This window comes from Anser anser (assembly GCF_964211835.1).
Source record: "Anser anser genome assembly, chromosome: 4".
Lineage (NCBI taxonomy): Eukaryota > Metazoa > Chordata > Aves > Anseriformes > Anatidae > Anser > Anser anser.
The window spans coordinates 7,981,324-8,003,886 of NC_139724.1; the positions used below are offsets into that span (position 1 = coordinate 7,981,324).

General features: G+C 39.0%; 1 protein-coding gene and 1 long non-coding RNA gene across 8 annotated transcripts in view; both read right to left on the reverse strand.

Annotated features, from left to right (window-relative positions):
* RAP1GDS1 (Rap1 GTPase-GDP dissociation stimulator 1) overlaps positions 1-22,563 on the reverse strand; it is a 103,677-nt gene that overhangs the window by 80,258 nt on the left and 856 nt on the right. The window contains exon 1 of one of the 7 annotated variants that reach the window (XM_083835623.1): positions 22,504-22,522. The exons of the other annotated variants lie outside the window; for them this stretch is intronic. Coding sequence (XP_083691749.1) covers positions 22,504-22,507 — 4 coding nt within the window. The 5' untranslated portion in view covers positions 22,508-22,522. Of the gene's footprint in view, positions 1-22,503; positions 22,523-22,563 lie in introns of those variants that run through there. 7 annotated transcript variants of the gene reach the window in all.
* On the reverse strand, positions 7,232-22,497 carry LOC310899348. The gene is made up of 3 exons (XR_014584222.1): positions 12,303-22,497; positions 11,445-11,516; positions 7,232-10,839 (listed from the first exon to the last, which is right to left on the reverse strand). It is a non-coding gene; the product is annotated as an uncharacterized lncRNA (long non-coding RNA).

A 22,563-nucleotide genomic window follows, 5' to 3' on the forward strand; every position in this document is an offset into this window, starting at 1 on the left:
GATGAGCAAACTGAAGCAGAGAAAATTTAAAAAGCTCTTCCTGAAGAGTCAAGGTCAGCCATATTGCAAATGACTGAAACAATCCTGAAAATAAAGTGTAACCCAAATAATAATCAATGTTATCATTCCCTATGATACATTACATAGAAATAAACAACCACACAGAAAAGGAAAGCTAATGTGTACATGCATGCACATGCACACACACAGAAAAGCCAGCTTCTCTTTACTGGTTCTTCCTTCCACTCGTGTTTACATAACTGTTGGTTTATTTTGTTCTTTTGTCTCTTCTCCTGCCGCACAAGACCCTATCTGCTTGAAGCGTTTTTAATCTAGCAACCAAAAGAGACTTTGTCAAGTCAAGATAGCAAGAAGAGAGAGCAGGTGATAGAATAAAAATCATCTACAAAAATAGTACTGTCTAGAAACAGAATATTTAAATCTTGTTTTTTTTTTTCTTGCTCAGCTTGATCTTTCCTTTAGGGTGCTATTGCACCTATGCTACTGCATATAACCTTTTCTGATTGTACCTACTCTAAAAGTTTTGATCCTAATACGACTCTAGTTAACTGACTAGAAATGGCAAATGCTACTAATCACACCAAAAAAAAGAGGAAAACACTTTCCAAAAAATGTTTTTGAATTTTCCTTTAAATTATTTCCCTGACATATAAGAACAAACACTGACCTTTTTTTTTTTTTTTTAATAATTTAATGGGGCTCCCAATTCTCTATACATTTTCCAAGTTTTGTACAAAATATGGCTTGTTAAATGATGCTGGGCTTCTCTGACATTTAAGTTATACACAAAACTTAGGCTTCAATAAAAATATATACATAAATAAGTAAATGAAAATCAAGCAGTACAAGGCTGAGGATACAAAGTTCCAGTACTGAAGAAGCTGAGAAGAACTCTTTTGGACCTCAATGAGCTCTAGGTCTAGTCTTTGGCCTACACTACGCAACTGAGTATACATAAATCATACAATATAAGTACACAGTACAATATCTGTCATAACTGTATTTATGTTATCGGTTTGAGTTATTGAACAAATACAGGATCTGAGTCTGTGCAAAGCCCCCAGGCTCATCTTTCCCCGGTCACAGTGAGAATTCTGCCTAAATAAGATACTCAGGCTCAAAATTAGTACTGCTAACTCTAATTGTATGTCGCATTAGTGTTCCTCTTGAAGCCTCAGATACTGTAATAAGTCAGATGTTATGAAACAGTAATCTGCAACACAGCACGTTTCTGGCTATCATGGATTCCCTGAAAGCCTTGAAAATGGAAACGAAGCACTTAAAAGGCAAATGATGAGTCCAGAGCTTGTTAGAGATTTTGTTTCTTAAGAGAGATAGAGATTAGAGATTTTGTTTCTTTTCTTTGCTTCTTAAGCTGTCTGGTTTGAAAGTCATCCCGTGATTTACCAGAGACTATGGAGATTTTCAGTTTTCTGAAATTTCTTACTGACAATGAAGCCATGATGACGGGAGAATAGGGGGATTCACAGACATTCACGTGGTTTTATATATTCAGCAGAGTCTTTAAATAGAAATATGACATCGCTACTGTTAGTGGTACCTGATGTGAGAAAACAGGTTTTTTTTAGTATTTAAATATTTTTGTTACCTCTCACAAAAATATAAACTTTGCCTGTTTATTAAAAAGTCTGTTTCTAAATTCTAGTTTTAACACAATCACTAACTGTGTAAATAAAAACACCTTTTTAAATTTCACTAACAAATTGTAATATTTAAATTACCATACACCGTCAAAATTATGACAGGAAAATTTATGCATTTTCTTTGTAAGTTTCTTACCTTTTAATTGGTATCAGTTTTAGAAATTACAAAAGCCTCTCACATCTCTTTTCTTACCCACCTTACAGATAGCCTCTGAAGCTGTCAACCAACATATCTGCACTAAGGGAAAGTATATGTGTATTTCTGCATACTAGGAAAAAATATTAAGCTTTCTGACACATTTTATGCAAGCTTTTCAAATATAGTAAGCTAAGAAAGAAAATCTCAGCCCTTGTCCTGTTGAGTGTTAACAAAATTCCATCTGGTCACTTAGGAGCTGTGCCAACATTACCACACAAAGAGCCTTTGAGCCGTTCAAACGTTCAAGAGTCATTTGACAGCTTTTTTATTTATTCCCTCCTTTTTTTTTTTTTTTGTCAGATACGCACCTAATAGTGTACAGATGGCTAGGCTGTAACAAGTTTACTTGCATGTAAACTTGAAACTACCCTTGAAAGTAAACTGCGGAGTTCCTGCTTTGGGTTGTTGCTTGGTTTTATGTATTTTTTCTAACATTTAGGATTGTTCAGTCTACTGCTGCTCTGATTTCCTTCTTAGGCAAATCAAAAGTGAAGACCTGGTGCACGGTTGTTCTAAAAATGCAACCATGGCAAGACTCTGCTCAGCCTGCTCAAGGCCAGGAGAATGGGAGTATGTAGCGTGAAATCACATTCCAGTACGCAGCAAATTAAAGAAATGTCCTGTGACAAATATCTTCATGGGGGAAACATCACAAGAACCACTCTGAATGGTGAGAGAGAGATTTCAGCAACAGATGGGTACTACACTCAGTACGTATTAAGTACATATCTTTCAGTGCCAAAATCAGTTATAGATTTATTCCTTAATCATTGTGCTAAAATATGTATATTTAATAGTGAAAAGGAATTCTACATTGTAACCTGCATTCAGATTTACCTTGGAAAAACAAAATTGGCTTGCCAAAAGAAAAAAAGGGCAAATAAACAGAAGCCACATGATCTAGCATCAAAGTTAGCCCAGCTTAGCCTCCAAGGTCCCTAACAATCTGCTTTTTCATGTGATGCTCCGAGTCTATCTGATGAGGTTATGTACATCACAAATACACAGCACTGTAAAACAATCACACTAATAGCTAAATTTTTAAGGATTCAACACATTGCAGGAGTGACAGATGTAATTTAGGAAATCTACTTCTGCATTATATTGAGTCAAAAGACAGGTAAAACAACATTCAGTACTCCATCAGAGCCTCAGCTATAAGGTCACTGGTCTGGGATGTGAGAAGTGCAAAGTGAGACAAAAATGCTATTTCAGGTATAAACCGTGATTGAGTAACTTTCTTTCCTCACTCCTAGCCTTTAACACCTTTTAACTGAATCAAGCATAAACTTTTTAAATCAATGGGATTCATTTATATCTTAAATCTCTGTAGGATAAGGAGACAGATAAGGGCCTGATTCTGTCACTACTTACAGGTGAGTAACTTCATTCTTCCTAGAGTATTTTTGTTGTCTTCCACAAACGCATAAACAGTTGGAGATCCTAAAGTGCAACGTGATATGAAAGGGAATAAGACTGTAAAAGTATAAACTATTTTTATTGTTGTTTTGATTAATTTGTGACCAATTAAAAAAACATAGTTTTGGAAAGGATTTGGAGAAGATCTTCACCTTGACGTTCTTTTCAGCTCTTGGCTGTATTAGACTTTATTAGTCTTCTAATTAGACTCTTAATTAGTCTTCTTCAGAGCTGTAAGATATATGGTTAGGATCCATAGAGCTAAAGAAAATAAAACAGGCCCAAGAAGTGGAAAAAGAGTGACTGATCTAGGAAAAGCTCTGAGGCTTTAAGAAAAGGCTATAAAATACCTCCTGACAGGGCATAATGATGTTTCTACATATTCCGTAATTACTCACTTGGTGCTACATTTTTAAAGATATCTTGGCAACTTAAGATGAAGTTGTCACTGAAAATGAACAATTAATGTAACCTGCCTTGGTATTCCTGGTCTAAAATCTTCAATTTTTATCCATTAATAACTTTGTTTTGTTACTGTCTTTTTGCATGTGATTATGGGATATAAATTGTTGTACTTGCCTGCAAACGCACAGCATTCTAGAAGGAAGCCTGGACCTTGAGCATTGTCCTGAATGGTTAAGTCCTTTAAAAACTCTTAAAATACATAGATTTGTATTTCCTAGCCATTTTCCAAGTTTTGTTTTGCTTGACGGATTTTCAAGCAGCTGGCTTTAAATTCAAGGTAGATCAGAGCATTCCAGCCAAGCATTTTTCCCTGCTCCAGTTACTGATCTGAGTTTCTCCCTGGCAGTTGCTATCATGGTATCCTGTGCTGATACAATTCCCTTTGCATGTTAGCTCCATGAGAAACCTCTCTGATGCCTGTTTCTGAACCTAACACTAGACATTGAAAGACTCAGGGCTTATACTTCAACAAAACCTCAACGAAGAGAGTAAGTATTTACCCTGACAAAATTATAAAGGCCTCATTGTATTCTATTCTATTTTATATAGACACATAAATATTATATATATATATATATATATATATATATATATCACTGGTAAAATAAATCCTAAAACAAATAAAGAATGTCATAAATGAAATTAGTTTAACTGTTCCTAACTAAAAAGGCAGTAAGATGACAATTTCCTTATGCAGCCACACTCCTTCAAAAGTTCCACTTTCCTAAAACCAACTGATCTACTACACTTGTCCCTGTGCTGTCTTTTTACTTTTTACTGAAACCTGCAGCATTCTCCCAGTTTTCTATCCCAGCAGAAGGCTTAGAGTTGCAGCCTCTGCATCTTGTCAGATTGAGGGACTTTAAAAAGATGTCAAAAAAGGCACATATTTCTTAGATTTAAGTCCTAATGGTGGCTTATGATGCTCTCCAGAGAATGTTCTTCATTTGCTTTTCATTTGTTTCTACTTATTTTTTCCCAAAATTTACCCAAAAAATCACTATTTTTAATAACAAGTTACATGGTAATTACAAACTATGCACGAAAACTTTCAGCACTGAAAATAAACTGAATTTGATGAATATGGGCAAACAAAATCATAATGGAAATGACCTTCAACCTGTTCTATTGTTCTGCTTTCTGGGAAAGTTTGTTAGAAAGAGATAGGTTGCAAATCTCATAGGTGACTCTAAAAACCTTTATTTACAACTTAAAATCCATGTGGTGGTAACTGCTTATCCGCATGTATTTTCCTACCAAGTTACTCTTGGTAAAACATTTTTCTCCCAAGAAAGAAAAGGATGTAAAAATAGCCTTTCCTCCTGAAACCACAACTGTAAACCCTGTACTTCAAAAATTTCCTTTAGCCACAGAAGGGTTGGTAAATACTGTCAGCCTCCTCATGCCTAGGAGAAAAAGGATTTAAATATTTTCTAATGCCAGTGAAGGATACAAAGGAAAGCAAGTCCCAAAAAGCACTGGTTCTTGGCTGGTAAGATTGTCTGATACTGCGAGTCCTTCAAATTAGCAGTTTATCTAATGTTTAGAATTCTTAGGTTTTGATATCATTCATCTGGAAGCTTTTAGGGGCAAAATGTACTCCAGAGTTTGTTTTTAAAGGTATCATGTATTCCCTTAAACCTGGTGCTACTAAGATCAGTAGACATCTGTGGTTAATCGCTCTAGTGATAAATATTTATCTATTAATGAAGTTATTTGTTCTCACTTAGGAATGGATAGGAATGACAGCATCAATAAAAACACTGCACTGATAGGATCAGCTCAGATGCTCTCCAGAGGAAAAGGATTCAGCTGGGTTTTCATGTTGATGCTGACACAAACCTGCAGTAATAAGAAGGCAAAATTTAAATGGTGCACAAAATGCTTAATATAGCCCCATTTAAAAGAAATATTTCCACAAAACCCACTAGTATTCTGCATGATTACTGTAGCTGTAAGTGATCATTAACCTTTGCACGACATTTAGGAGCTTTATTTAGTAAAAATTATACAACAGTGACAGAGCAGTAAACATGACACTATTGTATCCGAGGCAGCACATGACAGCACGTATGCACAGCTGGGTAAATCATCATCCAAATGTTATTGGCCTCAAGTACTACTTCAAACCATTCCGATGAACATTTGAATGAGTGAGAAGATGCAATACATATCCACTGAAAATATATCTTCAGAGCAAGACAATCTGACAGTGCAAATCAGGAAAAACACATCTGAAAGAAAAGGCTACTTTATGTCTTAAATCTCATGACTCTCAATTAGGCTATTAATTTCCCAGTCTGCAATCAGCTGTGTTCAGACAACACCCCAAAAATAAGTGAAATGCTCCAAAAACACATGTATCTGTAGGAAGCTGAATAAGAAAAGGCCACTGAGTTTTTCCCCAAGGAAATATATTCTTAAAAGACAAAAGATGCCACTGCAAAATGCCACTTCGTTAAATTGCAAGTCATTTGTTTCCCCCACAAGCAGGACCTGAGCGTATTGCAGAGAAGCGGAGGAGTGCTTTGCTCTCACTGCTTGATAACCGTCCCTCAGACCATGTGAAGAGTCACACTGACAGCACCTGAAAGGAGCGTGCAATCTGCAGGCCTCGGGAAGGAAGGGCAGAGCCCGAAGGAGATGGAAAGGACAGACAAGTCCTTGGGACATGCTTCACAAGGAATACAAAGCTCCTTTTTGCAAAGTTCTCAATGTTGGGGCCCCCAAATCAAGAGCATCCAGTATACCTCCAAAGATATTTATTCCTCTGATGACCAAGCAAATCTTGACTGACCCTTAAATCACAGGCCCAACAGGGAAAAACTAAAAATCAGTTTTATACACAGAGATGGCTCTAGGAAGCGAACCTCCAATGGTCCCATTCACCTGTCACCGAATTCTGGAGAAATTTAACCTTTGTTCCTTTTGGAGTTGCCCGTGTGTTTGGCTTCAGCCCAAACCCACAGCTCTCAGACAGTTCAGTAACCGAATCCGTGTATCAGCCTGACGGGGATCTCTGAGGGACTGAGTCCTCTCGGCCTTTCTTAGAAAGCGCCCGGGCACACAGGCAGCACAGGAAGCCTCGGGGAAAGCGCTAGTGGTCAACAGAAAGTGGATGGCAAAAAAAAATGGAAGCACCTTTTACACATTGGCTGAAACACTAAAATAAACTGCGTTCAATCCCGTCCTCTGCCTGAAGTGATTTAAACACAACTTCCCAGAAGCGTACCAAGGTCCTGTTTCTTTCATGGTTGAGCTTTGAGTTCAGGCAGAGAAAAGGACTGAACTACTCTTCCCTGTGTAAATCAAAAGACTACTGAGGTTGGCAGCCCATCCCAAGGAAGGTGAATCCTCCGTTCACATTTGAAAAGGAGGAGTAACAAAGGCTCAGGCTTTCATAGAAAGGGTGCAGGCACCTATCTCTCAGAAATAATTCCGTGCCCTTGGCTTAAGGAGGAAATTGTGCTGAACAGAAAATAGCATGCATGTTAATTATGGGTGGCTTCCTGCTGAGCTTGGTAGTTGATCCTACTCTGAACTCTGCAGGCACTGCTTAGAGAGGCAAAGCACCTGCCTCAGATTTCTGAATACCACAAAGGGAACCAACACCTAAAACCCAGAGGATATGTGTAATGCAGTCTATCCCTAACCACAAGCCTACAGAAAAACTACTGCAGTATTTCCGAATGTCCATGTTATTTATTTTGTGCCACTTTCAAAGACAGCCTCAGAGCGCTGCATCCCTGCTAAATGCGGTTGTGCTGTTAGATTGGCCTCAACTACCCAACACAGACGGAGCTACTGATCGACTGCCAATCCTTCTGCCACTAGGGCTGAGAGATGCAGTGCTACTTCAGGAGGCAGAGAACAGAAGTCAAAACCCAGCAAGACTGAGAGGCAGAGGTGATTTCCTGACCAGCTCCTGTGTGTCGCTAGGATTGGTGCAGTCTTTAGCATATCTCAGTGCACTGAGGAGTTATTTATGGACTGCTCGACAGGCAAGAGACACTTAAGAACCTTTGCAACAGTCAGTCAATTGTCTGAAAACCTCCAGCAATGTGCCCTAGCCCCTCCTCCTGTAGGCATCTTGCAGCAAGATTAGGGAACAGCACAGACTTCTCTACAGCACATGCTTACAGTGCTTGTGCTGAGGAAATTCCTCTTGGTCAGCACATATAGCCCCCACAGACACCAGCCACTGCTGGAACAGTGCAGAGAGACCACAGCTGAGGGAAGTCTCCTATTAAGTTTTCCAGTTATGTTTTTCTGATTTTTCTTTTGGTTAATTATTATTGTTCCTTTGAAAGTAGAAAAAAAGGGAAAGTGGAGAGAAAAAGAGCAGTTCAGAAGTTGTCACATTATGGGAGTAAAGCTTAGACCCAGTTCATGGCGTAAACGTGTGGATTATGCACATGCCAAAAGCTGCTGTCATTTTTAACTACTGTTCACATGCTGAGGTCTTAATGAAACGAGAGGAAAAGACCAGGATGCTTCTGTATCGGCAGGCATAAATCAGCGCAGCTTTGTTGATAGCTGTATTCCATTTACTTCCAGAAGCTGCATATAATAATAATAAAAAAAATTATGCATTATCTGTTTTAATATCCTTCCTCTCCATTTTATTAACACTCAAAAGCCTCATATAGAAAGTTATTGAGGTAATATTAATTAATACAGCCAGCAATTGATCCTTACAGCAATATTTATCAGGAAAATTGCTAATCTTTTAGCTATAAGCACAAGATAAAGAGACTCTTCTTTCTCTTTCCTCCTTTCACACTTAAATAGGCACTTAGGCACAATGAGCAGTAGTTTGGTAGCTGCTGGTAATTTTAAATCCCCCCTAAATCCTGCTGACAACATGGCATGCACAGCTCCTTCTATGTCTCATTTGGCCTTCTCAGACTAAACACTCCCCTATTCTCTGTCAGCACTTTCCATCTGTAATCTCAGCTTGACTGCTCCAAGAAGATTACATGAAGGCACAGAAAGAGTGGACTAACAAACTCTACCAGCACCACAAAATCTACACCGTCCTAGGGAAAGCATGTCTGTGCACTGCCACCCTTTTATACTGAAGCTTGTCTTCCCCGTGAGTAGAATGCACCACGATAATCCCTTGAACTAGTGCAGTTACGTCCCACTACAGATGTATTCAATGCCACTGCCAAAAGGAATTATTCTCTCATACAGCTGAGCAGAAGCTCTGATTGTCCTATGTTCAAGTCTACACTATCAGTGCTGTAGAGGAATAAAAATAGTGGTAGACGCTAACAGACACAACGGTTTCCCAAGAATTGCTCCTGCAAGTCAGTCTTCTCTACACTTCTCCTCAGCTGAGTAAGTAATGTAGCACAGAGAAAGTGGAATTTCATTTAGACTACAGCTGAGAATCCATATTTCATCATCAGTGTAATCCTGCAGAATCAAGTCTGTTGGGTGTCTACAAATTAAGGTTTGCCATCCTCTACTCACTTGAATTAAATGATTACCAATAATACAAGTTCACGTGCAACTGCAAATGCTAGTCTAACAAACTCCCAGACATTTGTTCAAGTATGCAATCATTTTTTAGTTATCCTAGAGTCACAGATATGAAGTGTTTATCATTGCTTTACTTAGTATCAAGTAATCAAATGCGAGTTTGCACAGCTCTATATGGACTGGTCAAACTGCAGATTCTGAGTGTGGATTTTTTTTTGAAACCAGTATAGTGTGAAGGTAGATACGCATTTGAACAGCTGTAATATTTTGCAGATGATGCTAAATTTGGGCAATCAGCTGACTCATCAAATAGCAATCCAGAGGCCCCTTCAGAAACTTGGGGATTGGACAACCAGAAGTCTCCTGAAGTTCAGCAAGGGTAAGCACCGAGTTCTGCAGCTAAGGCAGAACAACGCCAAGCATGGGTACAGGCAGGGATCTGACGGGCTGAGGAACAGCCCAGCTGAAAAGACCCAGGGGGTTACAGTGGAAGCCAAGAAAAACATGACTCAGTCACTAGCACACTGTTAATGCAAAAAAAAAAAAAACAAACAAACAAACAAAAAAAACCCAAAAAGATACATATTGGCTATTTTAGGAGTGTGGCCAGCAGACCAAGGTTCTGCTTGATGCCTGGTGAGGATCTCCATGTCCCAGAGCTCGTTCTCTGGATCTGGGTGTCCCAGGTCAACAATGATACTGAGAAACTGGAGAAAGTCTAGGACAGGGCTCCCAAGAAGAGCCTGTGCCCAGAGGACATGACCTGCAAGGGGAGGTTGGGGCAGCTGGATTTCCTCAGTGTGGCAAAGAGGAGGTTAAGGGGCTACTGAATAGTGCAGCTGCCTAAAGAGAAGTTACAAAGACCACGGAGGCCTCAAGATGCACCTAAACAAAGACACAGTTGACCTGTTTCTACTGTTGGCAAGAGTACTGCTTCAAAATCCTTCCAAATGACAGTTCTTGTTTCCTTCTATGAGTTCGTGAATCTATTCAAATTTCAGCTCAAACACCTTCACTGTTTCTACTACAGGCTTCCAAGTAAACTGTAACAGTGCTTCCAAGTAGGACATCCTTATTATAGGTTAAGTCTGTCTTGCTGTGTGACAGAAATGTACTGCTCGGTCTTGTTAAAAATCAGCAGAGCACAGATTGGAAAAATCCTGATCTGACTATTCCTGCTGTCTAAACTCTTAGGTAACAGATCTGTTTTCCCCTCCTTTCCAAACAGATATACAACTTTCAGTTCTCCAATTCTGGGCTCGAGATGGAAAATCCTCCATCATGGATAAAAGAGGACTCCTGTGTATGTATAAAATTGTTTCCTTTTGCTTACTAACGTTGTTGATTTTTGTTATATTCTTGTCTTGCATTTACTCAGCAGTATATGTATTATTTTTACTATGAACAGAGTTCCGACAAATAAGCAGACAGACAGTATGACTGTAAAATATCATGGAGGCTAGGTCTTACTACTCGGACAAAGCAACTTGTTAACTGATCTTGATTTTGGCAAATCATTTTATTCAAGAAGGATCTGAGCGTACCATTGATGAACAGAGAAGGTGGACTCCTTTTCCCTGTAGTCTTCAGTTGTAAAGGCAAACAAAAAGAGCTAGAATTAGGCTTGCTTATTGTAGCAAGACTTAAATACTTGGTAAAGATTATGATTTCTAGATCTTAAGAGAAAAAAATGAAAACGTGATTTCTGATTTTTTAAAAAATGACAAAATTTGTGAGATGACAGTATGCATGACACAAATGGAACATGATTACCACAGTTGGAATTTTGTAAACTATTTTCTAGTCGAACTACAAAAATACATTAACTCTATTAAAAAAACAAGCTGATAAGAACTTTGCAGCCTATTAGTTGTTAGGAGATGATATGTATACAATGAAATAATCATCAAAATGACCAGAAACCTTATGTTTTGAAGTAATTAAGGAGTTGCACACTGCACACAGGCCTTCAAGCCTGAAAATGCTGCTTTTAATTCTACTTGTCTTTGTGACACTTTTTGTACCTTGATACATCTCATAACGGTGCACTGCCACATTAGAAAACCACATTTTGGGAGCAAATGTTTTCAGAAACATCAAATCAATATCTCTTTTGCACACTGTGCCTTTCATTTGTTAGACTACTTGTTTACTTTCACATTTCAGAGTTTAAGGTAGAAAACAATTACCCAGGTTTCACTTATTTCCTGTTTCCTTGTCTGAGTCAATAGCAGCCTTCCGCCATCCACTCACTTGTAAATCTGTATGAGAATAGCAGTAGAGAGGAAGAAATCTTTTTTTACGATCTACTCTTTTGCTTGTTTTCACTTTTTTAAATAAATGGATTGGGTGGAAGGTGCTAAATTCGAATTTGGTTTTACTTCCCTGCTTCACTTTTCCTGTAGCTGAACAAACTATTGTCTTTAATCTCTCATTTAAAAGGCTATTTTGATGAATTAATGTTTATAAATCCCTCTGAAGAGGACTTTTTCAATGATAGAGCTCAATAATGTTATCTTTTCAGTCACTGTTGGTCACCAGTGAATAACACATCTACCTTTTCTCTCTGATGCATGAAAAGTCAGATTTCCTCAGACCTGAGTCTGACATCATGATACACCGGAGTGACTGTAGCCTTTTGAGAATACAACCTCTGATTCCCTGGTGCCGCAAGTTCTTCAGCACACCGAACATCTGCAGCTTTTTTTGGCTTCCACAGTTGTGAGTCACTGCAGCCCTCAAAACCGTATGCAGATCTTAAAACCAATAACTCTACTAAACCAGGATGAGTGTTTAAAAACAAGACTTCTTCAAGTCATCTCAGATAGGAAGGCACCATGGGCATCATTTTATTACCTATCATTTTATTGCTCATTATCCCATGGTCATTTATGCCCGGGCAGAACATAAAAGCTACAATTTGGGCCCAATTACCATCTTCAATCAAATTTGCAGTCACTTTATGCATAATGCAGGGCAATGGGGAACTGAGGCTATAATCTGACTACACAGAGGCTTCAGCGGCAAAGCTGGTTTCAACAGATTACCTCTTCTAAATGCTCTGCAACCAGGTCAGTTGAAGCACTGCAATCCAGCATCATTTAAATCAACACACACTTCAGGCTGTCATTTGATAGAGTTTGCTGTATCACATTTAAAGATGTCATGTCTCAGCACTGAAAAAAACCAACAACATTTCTTCCATTGAATTAATGCCTTTTATAATCTCTGTGTTGAGCATGCAGACCTTTCACGTCAGAGCAACCAGACTTTCTTGTCTGATGGTTTTACATTACCCTTAGATTGTATTAGATGAAGCAGCAGAAACATCTCTAATGAAAAGATTCAGATGATAGGCTGACTTCTGGGGACAAATTAGTTCCACAAGCACAGAGTGGAATAATACTATGCTCATGTAAACAAGCAGAATTTGGCTTCTAAATTTGCACTTGCACCCTTAAGGTGTTAGAAATTAACACTGAAGTCCAACACATGCTCTGTGATCTAAGCCTAAGTACAGAACGTTTTACTGTTATATAAATAAAATAACCACAGCAGCCATCAAAAACCTATCCTGAATGTTCTCTGCAAGTCTAACTTGACTTGAGTGTTAAAATGAAAATTGCTGCTGTATTTTTATTCCACATTGTTGACCAAAACCAGAAGAGGCCTACTTTGACAGCATTGCTGCTTCTGCAAGAAGAACATGAGTCTGGGGAGAAGGTAAGAAGGGAAATATCGGGAGCTTGCAACAATTCCTGAATTTTCAATTCTGATATCTACTCTTTGACCTAAAAGTTACATCTCTGCACCCCCAAATGTAGTCTAAACTTAATGTGCATCAGGCTTCTCAGCATATTTCTGACTGTAAGAAATACATTTCCAGTAATAGAAAAAATATTAATAGACTGATCTGTTTATTTTAAAGACATAAAAAGGGTCAAAAAGAAGAGCCAGTTTTTCAAGCAACCTGCCAAGTATTGTCATTTTGTAAAATGTGCCTATTAATCAGCTTTCAGAAAAAGTCAGCAAGTTCTTTATGTACAGCCAAAAATTCTGTTTTGTTGATGACCATTTATTTCTGATTTTAGAAAAGCAAGCAGTTTAAATAGTTGCTGAAGTATGCTGGCTTCTGACTGACACCTTGTTTGTTGTGATCCCTGAGTACTGTGAACTGTTCAGAATTTGAAGGGCTAAGCATGCTAAAAGTAATCCAGCAGCCCACATCTGGTATTTTTTATCAGAAAACCTACACAATATCAATTTATTTAAAAAATAAAAAGAAAAAAGAAAAAAAAGGTAAAACAGTCCACCCCTTGCTAACATAAACTGCTGTATTATCTAGGGCGTTTTTCCCTCCAGCCATCTGTTTTGAACTAGGTACATGTACAGAACTTGAATTTTATGTTCACAAGAGAACTCTTCCAGAGACTGTAAGAGAAGTCTTAAATTCTACCTTGTTCTCCACAGCCAAAAAAAGAAACTGTGATGCCTTCACCCTCCTCATAAAAGGAGAAGTTATAGCCTTCATAAAGATAAACAAGCACTTCAGATCATTTCTGGGATGATGATGCATTCTGAAGAAGTGCATTGAATTGGTTCTTGTTTCTCTCCACCATTCTCTCCCTTGGAGCATTAAGTGTCCACACACTAATATGTGTCATTAGAAGCATAACGTGTAGCAGTCTTGCAGAGAGGGATTCCTAACATTTTCTGGGAATATCAGAAAGCATCAAAAGGCATTATCTAATAGCTGCAAAATGAATTTCTGAAACAGACTTCAGAAACCATATTTTTTCTTTTTCCCCATGCTGCTACAAGATAGAACTGTATGGATATTAATAGCTTATGACACTGTGCTTACTATTGCTTTTACAGGATGATGTTCTAATAATATGATCTCCATGTTAAATTGGTTTCTTCTTTGAAATAACATATTACTATAAACCATACAATTCCATCAATTTTTAAGAAAAAATTGAGTTCAACAGATCATTTTCTTCAACACAGAATATGGCTTTCTTCGTTTGACAAGTTCCTTCACATGCTATATGCTAGTATAGTCTATCAATATCACTATCTATCAATAAAAGACATTGTAAAAGTGCTTCTGATAGTCAAAATCAGCCCAGTTTCTAGTATTTCCATTCCCTCAACTGCATAAATTGGAAAGCCAGTATTTCTAAGTGTTGAAAGGATGGGGTGATCCACGCCATTTTGCAGTTTCACCCAAACTATGCAGCTTTAGCCCTACTATTGCTGAGTCAGAAAAGCAGGATCCCAGTGACTTCAGTGGTACTCAGTGTGGGCTTTGTGTGGGTACAAGAATGCTGTATAAATAGCGTTTACATGAGTAAGGCCCAAGTCTGTATGGTTTCTTTCCTGCGAGATACATTCTTTCACATAGTCTTGCTTACTGTACATCAGGCAAAACTAAAAAATGGTTTTAAACCGGTTTTAACTAGCTGATAGTTAACTAAAGGAAAAAGCTTTTGAAACTTGGAGAGTGGAATACCAGTTTTTCAATTCCTTCTCTAACAAAGACAGCGGAAAGGGTAGAGGATGGAAGAAGCTGTCAGATAATTAATAAAGACAGAACCAGAAGAGGAGAGAGAGTGGGAGATGGGAGGAAAGACGGAAAAGGACAGCTGGAGGAGGTAGAGAGGAGGAAGACGTTAGAGAAAACTGGGCAATGAGATAAGGGAGCTGGGCAAAGAACTGAAGGGACAGGATGGCTGTGGAAGAGAGTGGGAAGGATTCTTAGGTAAAGTAGAAAAGACTTGAAGAAAATAAGGACATTGTAGCATCAGATAGAGAAGTATGTTTTTTGTCTGAGAAGTACACAGTGTATTTTGGGCACTGCTGCACGTAAATTTATTGGTTAGTGTGTCTGATTCAACTGAAGCACTACTTTACTATACACACGAGATAAAATTTTTATTGTGAAGGTTTAAAAAAATAAATAAAACCACAACAAAACTGAACCTGCTTGGTTCCTGTCAGCCATCCCTTATATGTATGTTCTGTACCTTTCTCTCAATCTCCATCATTTCCCTGCTTTTCCCCTAATTCCATATGGCAGGAGCAGCAGGTCTGTATAACCCCCCTGAACTTCGAGGAGATCCACTACCAAAGGGGACTGCTCAACAGGCTTGGCACAATGAGAGCAAATGTGTTTGTGTAAAGCCTATTAAACGTACTTCTGAATGAATTTAATCACACCAGACGTTTTTACAATGAATGTGTTCACAGGCCAACGTTCTGTTGTAGCTTGTCTTTTTTTTTTTTTTTTTTGGTAGAACTACATCCTGATCCCAAACCAGTTCAGTGCATAAGCACGGAAGACACAGGAGGGGAAGAAGGCAAAATGATGGCTACTAGTTACTTCAGGGGGAGGCAGCAGCAAGCGTGAAACGCCTCAAAACTTCATTGCTGCTGCCACTCTTCTCGACGGTCGTATTCACTCCCTGCGTTTCCTCTTCAATTGCTCGGTGAAGTTCAGAAGGGGTGTGCTTGGGAAAACAGTCAGAGGTGGTGCATCCTATTACCATACACACCAGGCTCAAAGACTGACTTCAGTCAGTTCCTCCAGAGGCCCAGGAGGGGTAAGTTAAACATTCTGTGGACAGGGAAGATTTGGATAAGAAAGATGTGTACAATCCTGCTTTGGTTTTAAAGCCTTTTTCTCTTCCCATGCTTTATTCCTGCTGTCAAGATAAAACAGCATTTTGATTTACGGAAATCGTTCCAAAGCCTTCATGTAGCACAAGTAGCTATTTGGCAGTACTGAACTCAGTTATGCCTGCAGGGCACTGGGCGCTGCAAATTGAGAGCATCTTGGGTTTCTCAACAGAGAAGGGATATGGGAATGAACTTAGCAAGGGTAGAGAAGTGAAAGGGAGTGCTACAGTGCAATAGTGACATGTACTCGTAAGGGTTCTTTTAAGGCTAGAAATGCTAAAATAGTCCCAATAATGTCACGGGATTATCATGTCATGAGACTGGTGCAACATCAAAGACAGGAAATGTTTCTAAACACGCTCTCGAGAGGAGTTCCTAGCTGCCAGACAGCAGGCCATGCTCAGCACCATGTGCATCTCCCCAGCCAAATGCTCCACTTAACCTGGAAACCACAAAGCCTTGCAGGTGCTCGGATTTTGTCTTTTTATATTTAAGTTGAATTGTTAAGCCAACAGCTTTCAGCTTCCAGCCACAAAATGCTATCACAGAATTAACCCATACGGTGCAATGCCATTTTAGTTTCCAGTCTGCATACAATTAAGAAAAAAAGGGGGTAGAACAGAGTTTGTAAAGTGCTAGGTGTAAGAGAGTTGTCTTTAAACTGCAGACCTCTTTACTGCACTTAAGACAGCATGCGAGAAGGATTAATGTTATATTTGGGGTTATTTTTGGACCGGTGTATTCTAGAGGTAAAGATATCCACTGAAAAGTGAAGAATTCAATAAGGAGAGGGCTTTTTAACTGGTTGTGTGTCCTGATGCTCCCATGTTAGTGTATCAGGAAGGCCATTAAAAATGCAGAGGTAGCTGACAGCGGACAAGCAGGTTCCACGCTACCAGGAGATACCAAGCTGTCACCTCCCCAGGCCTCCCAAAGGCCTGATCCCCACAGGATTAGTGGCAAGTCTTCCCAAATTCTCGTTAATCCTCGTCACATCATACATCCTATTCTGTTTCGCAGATCTCCTCCCTGAATCTCGGTCTTATCCTTCAGTCTCCATCTCCCTCTTCGATCACTTCCACGTTCCTCTCTGTCCAGCCTTGGTCCCAAGTAGATTTGCGAGAGCAGAGGTGCTCAGCCTGAAAGAAAGGCTGCTTACTCACCAAGTGAATCTAAGCACCTGCTTAGCTGGATTTAATCAGAGACTAACATGACTTGCCAAATCTGAGTCAACTGGTAGGAAATGTCAACAAAAAAAATAAAATAAAAATTGACTTTTTTTTTTTTTTGCATATTTCTTCAAAATAATTGTGCCTGTCAGGTTGGCAAATATCAGCGGCTGAAACCAACTGATGAATGTAAACAATTGTGGTTTATCTTCCATGAATCTCACCAAGCTATCGCTAACACAAAGAAGAGTTCAGAGATTTAACAAAAGCTCAAAATTGACCTATCCCTCGGATGTTCCTATAATACATGATTAGGAAGCCATAAGCTTGTTAAGAGATGTGAAGTGGGAGAAAACTGGGACTAAGTATTGAAATGGATAATGTGAAATATTTCCTTTGTAAAGCATGATTTTTTTTAAAATTTTCCCTGATTTTTAAATACGTAAATGTAATTTTTATAAGAGGTTTTTGTTTTATGTGGAGATAGAAAGCATGAAATGCTTTCATTTTAGGCTGCAAATTTTAACACAACTTTATATAGACATCTACGTTTTCTCAATTTATACATGTTTTGAATTCCAGTTACTATAGACACACACACACACATTTATTCCCTGCCACTTCTTATCAGAACTTGCAAAGATGTATCGGAAAGTGCTTCGAGTCTGGGACATTTCTAAGAGCTGTCCTCTCCTGAATACTTAAGGTATGCTGTATTTATTTGCAGGTATCAAAGCACCCTGCACTTAACTCCGTCCTCTATCCGGAGAGAAGTGAACAGCAGTTATCTGGTTTATAGACTTGATGAATTCTTCTGGATATCTGCCGAGTTCGTAATCTTCTTGAGCCACAGCTTAAAGAGCGTATGAGATCACCAGGGTTTCTGCACAACTTCAAAGCTCCCTAAACTAGAACTGCGCGACTCGGACTGAACAAACGTCGCCAGGCTGGGTGCACGGCTTTGAAGCTCCTTGAACCAAAGCCATTTGTTTCAGAGAGTTTACAAATTCGATTAGGCATATCTGGAGCACATGGAAATTCTAAAACACATCAGCTATTTTTTGGACTAAATGGAAGTTCAATGCTCAAAAGTCTGTGGTTTTTAACCATCATTTTATTCTACCAAAACCAATTCCATCTGGTTGCTATTATATTAAAATTTGTAAATAGAAACAAGTTTCTAGACCATATTTAACAAGAAGAGGTCCTGTGAGACTGTTAGTAGCAGCTTCCACTGCAAGGACAAAATGCCTTACTAGGAAAAGCTCCTTGTCTAATTAATATTCAAACTGTCATTAAAATATTTCTCCAGTAGCTGGAGAATACACATAAACATTTTTAAGACTCAACTTTCAGAAGTTTATATGTAGCTCCTAAGCAATTTTAATCTGGAAACAAGTTACAACCTTAAACCTAACACCTCCAACAGTATAAAGACAGTGGGGATACTTCTTTTCCTCAACATGCAGACCCAGGTGGACTAACCAACAGTGGAAAGTGGGTTTTCTCTCATGTCAGCAGCAGGGTCACCATTAATGTTCCAAACACGTGAACTGCATCCTGCGACAGACTTAAGAAGGGATCATTCCCAGCCTCACTGACAGATGCCGCAGATGGAACTTCGCTTTCTCTCCTGTCAAATGGTGACGTTATTTTCCCCTTTATTGAACAACTGTTAGTTTATGTTAATCTCATATTTATTTTTTACATATTCATAAATAATTAAGTCCTCAGAATTTCCAGAAATAGATCAGCTTTACTTGAGGAAGGCTGAGAATTATAATGAGTCTTCTCAAGGATTGTCAGCTGCAGCCAGAATGAACCACAAAAAAAAGAGGGTAAGAATTCTCTGATTTTATTTACATCATTTATACCCTGGCTATTTTCTCAGCTTGGGAGATTGGTGGTGGTGGGGAGGATGCAAAGATGGATAGTAGAGTTCCCAATTTCTTTTTGCTATTTCTGTTCCCTATTGTTCCATTCATTCATTCCTTATCCCTGTCTTTCCTCTGCTTCTAGTATTTCTCACCCTCTACAGATTTCCCTTAAGGGACTTTTGTTCTTTTCTATTCTTGTCTCTTGTCTTGGTAGCTCTCTCATTTCCATTATCACTGCTTTGTTTCCTTCAGGTTTCATCTGTCCTTTTTTTTTTTCCCGTTCTCTTCCCACTTGTATTTTGACTCTACAGAAAGCCAGATGTTCCTTAGAGACTTCTGAAGCAACCTCTAATATTCTGTTCTTAGGAAACATACTTTTGAATGAAGCCCTTAACCTAAAGCTGAAGACAAAATTGGTTGGTTTCTGTCTTATATAATAATGAAAGACCACAAATATTGGTCAGGAAACAGGAACAGTATTCATTAAGGAAGGGTAGTCAGAACTAACACAACCTCTCTGGCTTCGAGGAACATTACTGAAACAGAAGAGACAGTCTAAAATCAGTTTCCTCTTGTCTTTGTGTTTTCAAGTCAAGTCTTTTGCTAAAATCAGTCTTGCTTTTGGGAAACGGTAATACATTTTTTATTGCCTTAAATTGGTGTATTCTTGCTGTGTAGAACTAATGTGCTGGCGTTGTAAGAAATCTCATTGTTTTAACAAAAACTTCAGAAGACTTTAAAATGATCTTTTTGTGCAATTAACACATCACTTTTCCAAGCAATCTATTAAGCTGACTTGCAGCTCTTGTAAAAGAAATACTAAAAGAGCTCTCAAGATGGAAGACTTTCATTCCTTTCGCATCTGAAGCTACTGATGACTTTTTTTTTTTTTTAAACAGAAAGCATGCAGGCTTATCCCCATCTTCCTGCATACAACTATGCCTGAATCTTCATGCCCTTCTGCCTCCTTTACTTAATGAATCAATGTCCTGAAGACAGGATGGCCTGTTATATCCTGAACAGCGGTTCCGTTTGGAGTTCATGGCCACCAGGCTGACCCCAAAGCTTAATACATAGCTGCATGTGGTAAACCTGTATGGAAACTGGGAGAGAAAATTGAGTATTTTGGGAGGAGAAGGGTAATATAAACCTTTGTTCTGACAACAGCATAGCTAAATAGGCAGTACTTAAACAAGTCCATCTACATTATAGCCTGTGTATCTCCTGTATCTTGCCATGATGATATTACTGCTAGGTATTGTAAAGAGAGTCTAAGAAACTCCTCGGTCTCTTCATGTAACTGGCAGGTCGCTTTCACAGTTTGTTGCCCAACTAAGCACTCAAGTAGGTATCAAGCCTCATCAGAGCAGAGGCTGCCTTCCATTTCCTGCTAACAAAAACAGTGCTTTTAAAATGCAAGAATATTGTTCATGAGCTTTCACTATTGCGGACCATAACATCTACATTTCAGGCAAACTGATACATGCTCTAAAAATAATCTTGTGATTTGTATTTGTATTCTGTATACAAACTCTCATGGTGTTTCTCCATCTTTTGGGGCCAATGGATTACTGTTGAATTGTCAACACGTAATCATATTCCTGATTTTATCTTACTGATTTGTGTTTGTGCAGTAACTGCAGCGTGCTTACAATAACCTCCATGAGCCACTGCCCTAAAACAGTAAAATTTCCCTGGCTACAATATGTTTGCAAAAGAGTATACAAAGATGTTTTTCAAGATTAAAAAACAAAACAAAACAAGAGAATTGACTAGGGAAGGGGCTATTCATTGGGAAACTGTAGCATTACATCAGTAACTGAAAAGTAAAAACCTATAATTGTCCTTATAAAAATAGAAGTAAATTACTGGTGGCGCACATCATCTCAAGTACTCAAAGTGCTGTACTGCCAGGAGTACTTCAAGCAACTTGACGCACAAAGCCAGAAGATGAATATTGTTTAAACTGTACTTATACACGACTTTAAAAAAACACATAAATACAAGCAACAAAAGTAACAATTTGGAGAATAACTGATATTAATGAAAGGAAGCCACTGACCTCTTGGAGGAAAGTGCTACCACAAGAAAATCCAGAGGAATTGACACATGGAGCTAAAGTGGCAGAAAGATTTCTATACAATAAAGGTAATGCACATCCATGTATACACAATAAATATTTTTAATGGCAGAAATCTTTTGACTGGAACTGAAATATACTTACTCAGTCTCCCACTTTATATCATTAGTATCCAAATCAGCTAATACTATACCTGCCTTTTTAAGCACAGAATAAAACATGTTTAACTGTAAGACACTACTGCACCCTCTGCTGCAAATGCTTGTTTGTTGAGCATGATTTATGGAATGATGTACGAGCTATAGGAAGAACAAATTAAACACTGCAAATATTCTGCCTTGATTTAATTTTAGAAGTCTTCAGCTGCTGTGCAATGAAATGAATACGGTACAAGGAAAAAGGGAAGCTATTGCATTGATTGTGAGCTTAAACATAGACCTTCAACAGGGGAAGTCATTATTAGTTGCTAGTCAAGGTTAAACCAATTTCAGCCTTTGCCACTCACTCCTTGGAGCAACAAGAGCTGCTGCAGAGGCTGTCAGAGTTTGCCTTGATTTTAAGGACAATGTAGTCAGGCCCTGATATGGGAAGAAGCAGGGAAAAAAAAAAGTTCCTCGATATTTTCACAAGTAACCTCCTGGTCAGTTATGGACAGGTGATGACAGATTCTCCAGGAAAATTATTTCAGTCTTCCTGAAAACATTACAATTACTCTTACTTATACAGCGAGCTGCAGCAGATCCTCAAGCCGTTTACAAACTTGCTTGCAACTGAAATGTAGTCTCATCTAAAAAGGAGAGCTGTACTAATTCTGCATCAGCTTTTCTGAACGGGTTTTAGCTGATGTCCTGAAGTTTTTATTTTCGGAAGCCGAAACAGAATTAGTTACATCTATACTTTGCCCAGAACGACGGACTTAGTAGCTGTACTTTGTGAATAGAGACAGGATATATATTCAAACTAAATTCTGGTGTCTTGTCTTTTCAACCTGCATGAAAATAAAGACAACTTTGCTACGTTGTTGTATCTTATTCTGAGGAAACCCAGTAGCTATTCTCTATGCCTGCCCCTGACAGCTTCCATTTTGAACAGTTCTCCACAAGTTCTCCATTCCTGCAAAGGAGGCAAACGACTATTTACCCCCATTTCACCACCAGAAACACTGAGGCCCTGCAACTGCTTCCTTCCATGGAAACTTCTAGCTACAAGGCAAAGGCGCGAGCGAGCAGCAAAAAGAAACTAACCGATCTACCTAAGGCCACAGGAAGTGCCGGTGTCAACCCCCTGAGCCGAATTCAGGAGCTGCCACCCCCTTGCCCTGCCCATGAAGCACAGTTCCTTGCCCTGAGGACCCTCACAAGCAGGATCTGCGACCCAGACCCCTCTGCCACGCTCAGCAGGATGGCCGGGCCCTTGGCGGACCAAGGGGGACACTCCTCACCCATCCGTAGCGCCTACGCTGCGGCCAGGTTCCTGGTGACTCTCGCCGACGGTGGAGAGC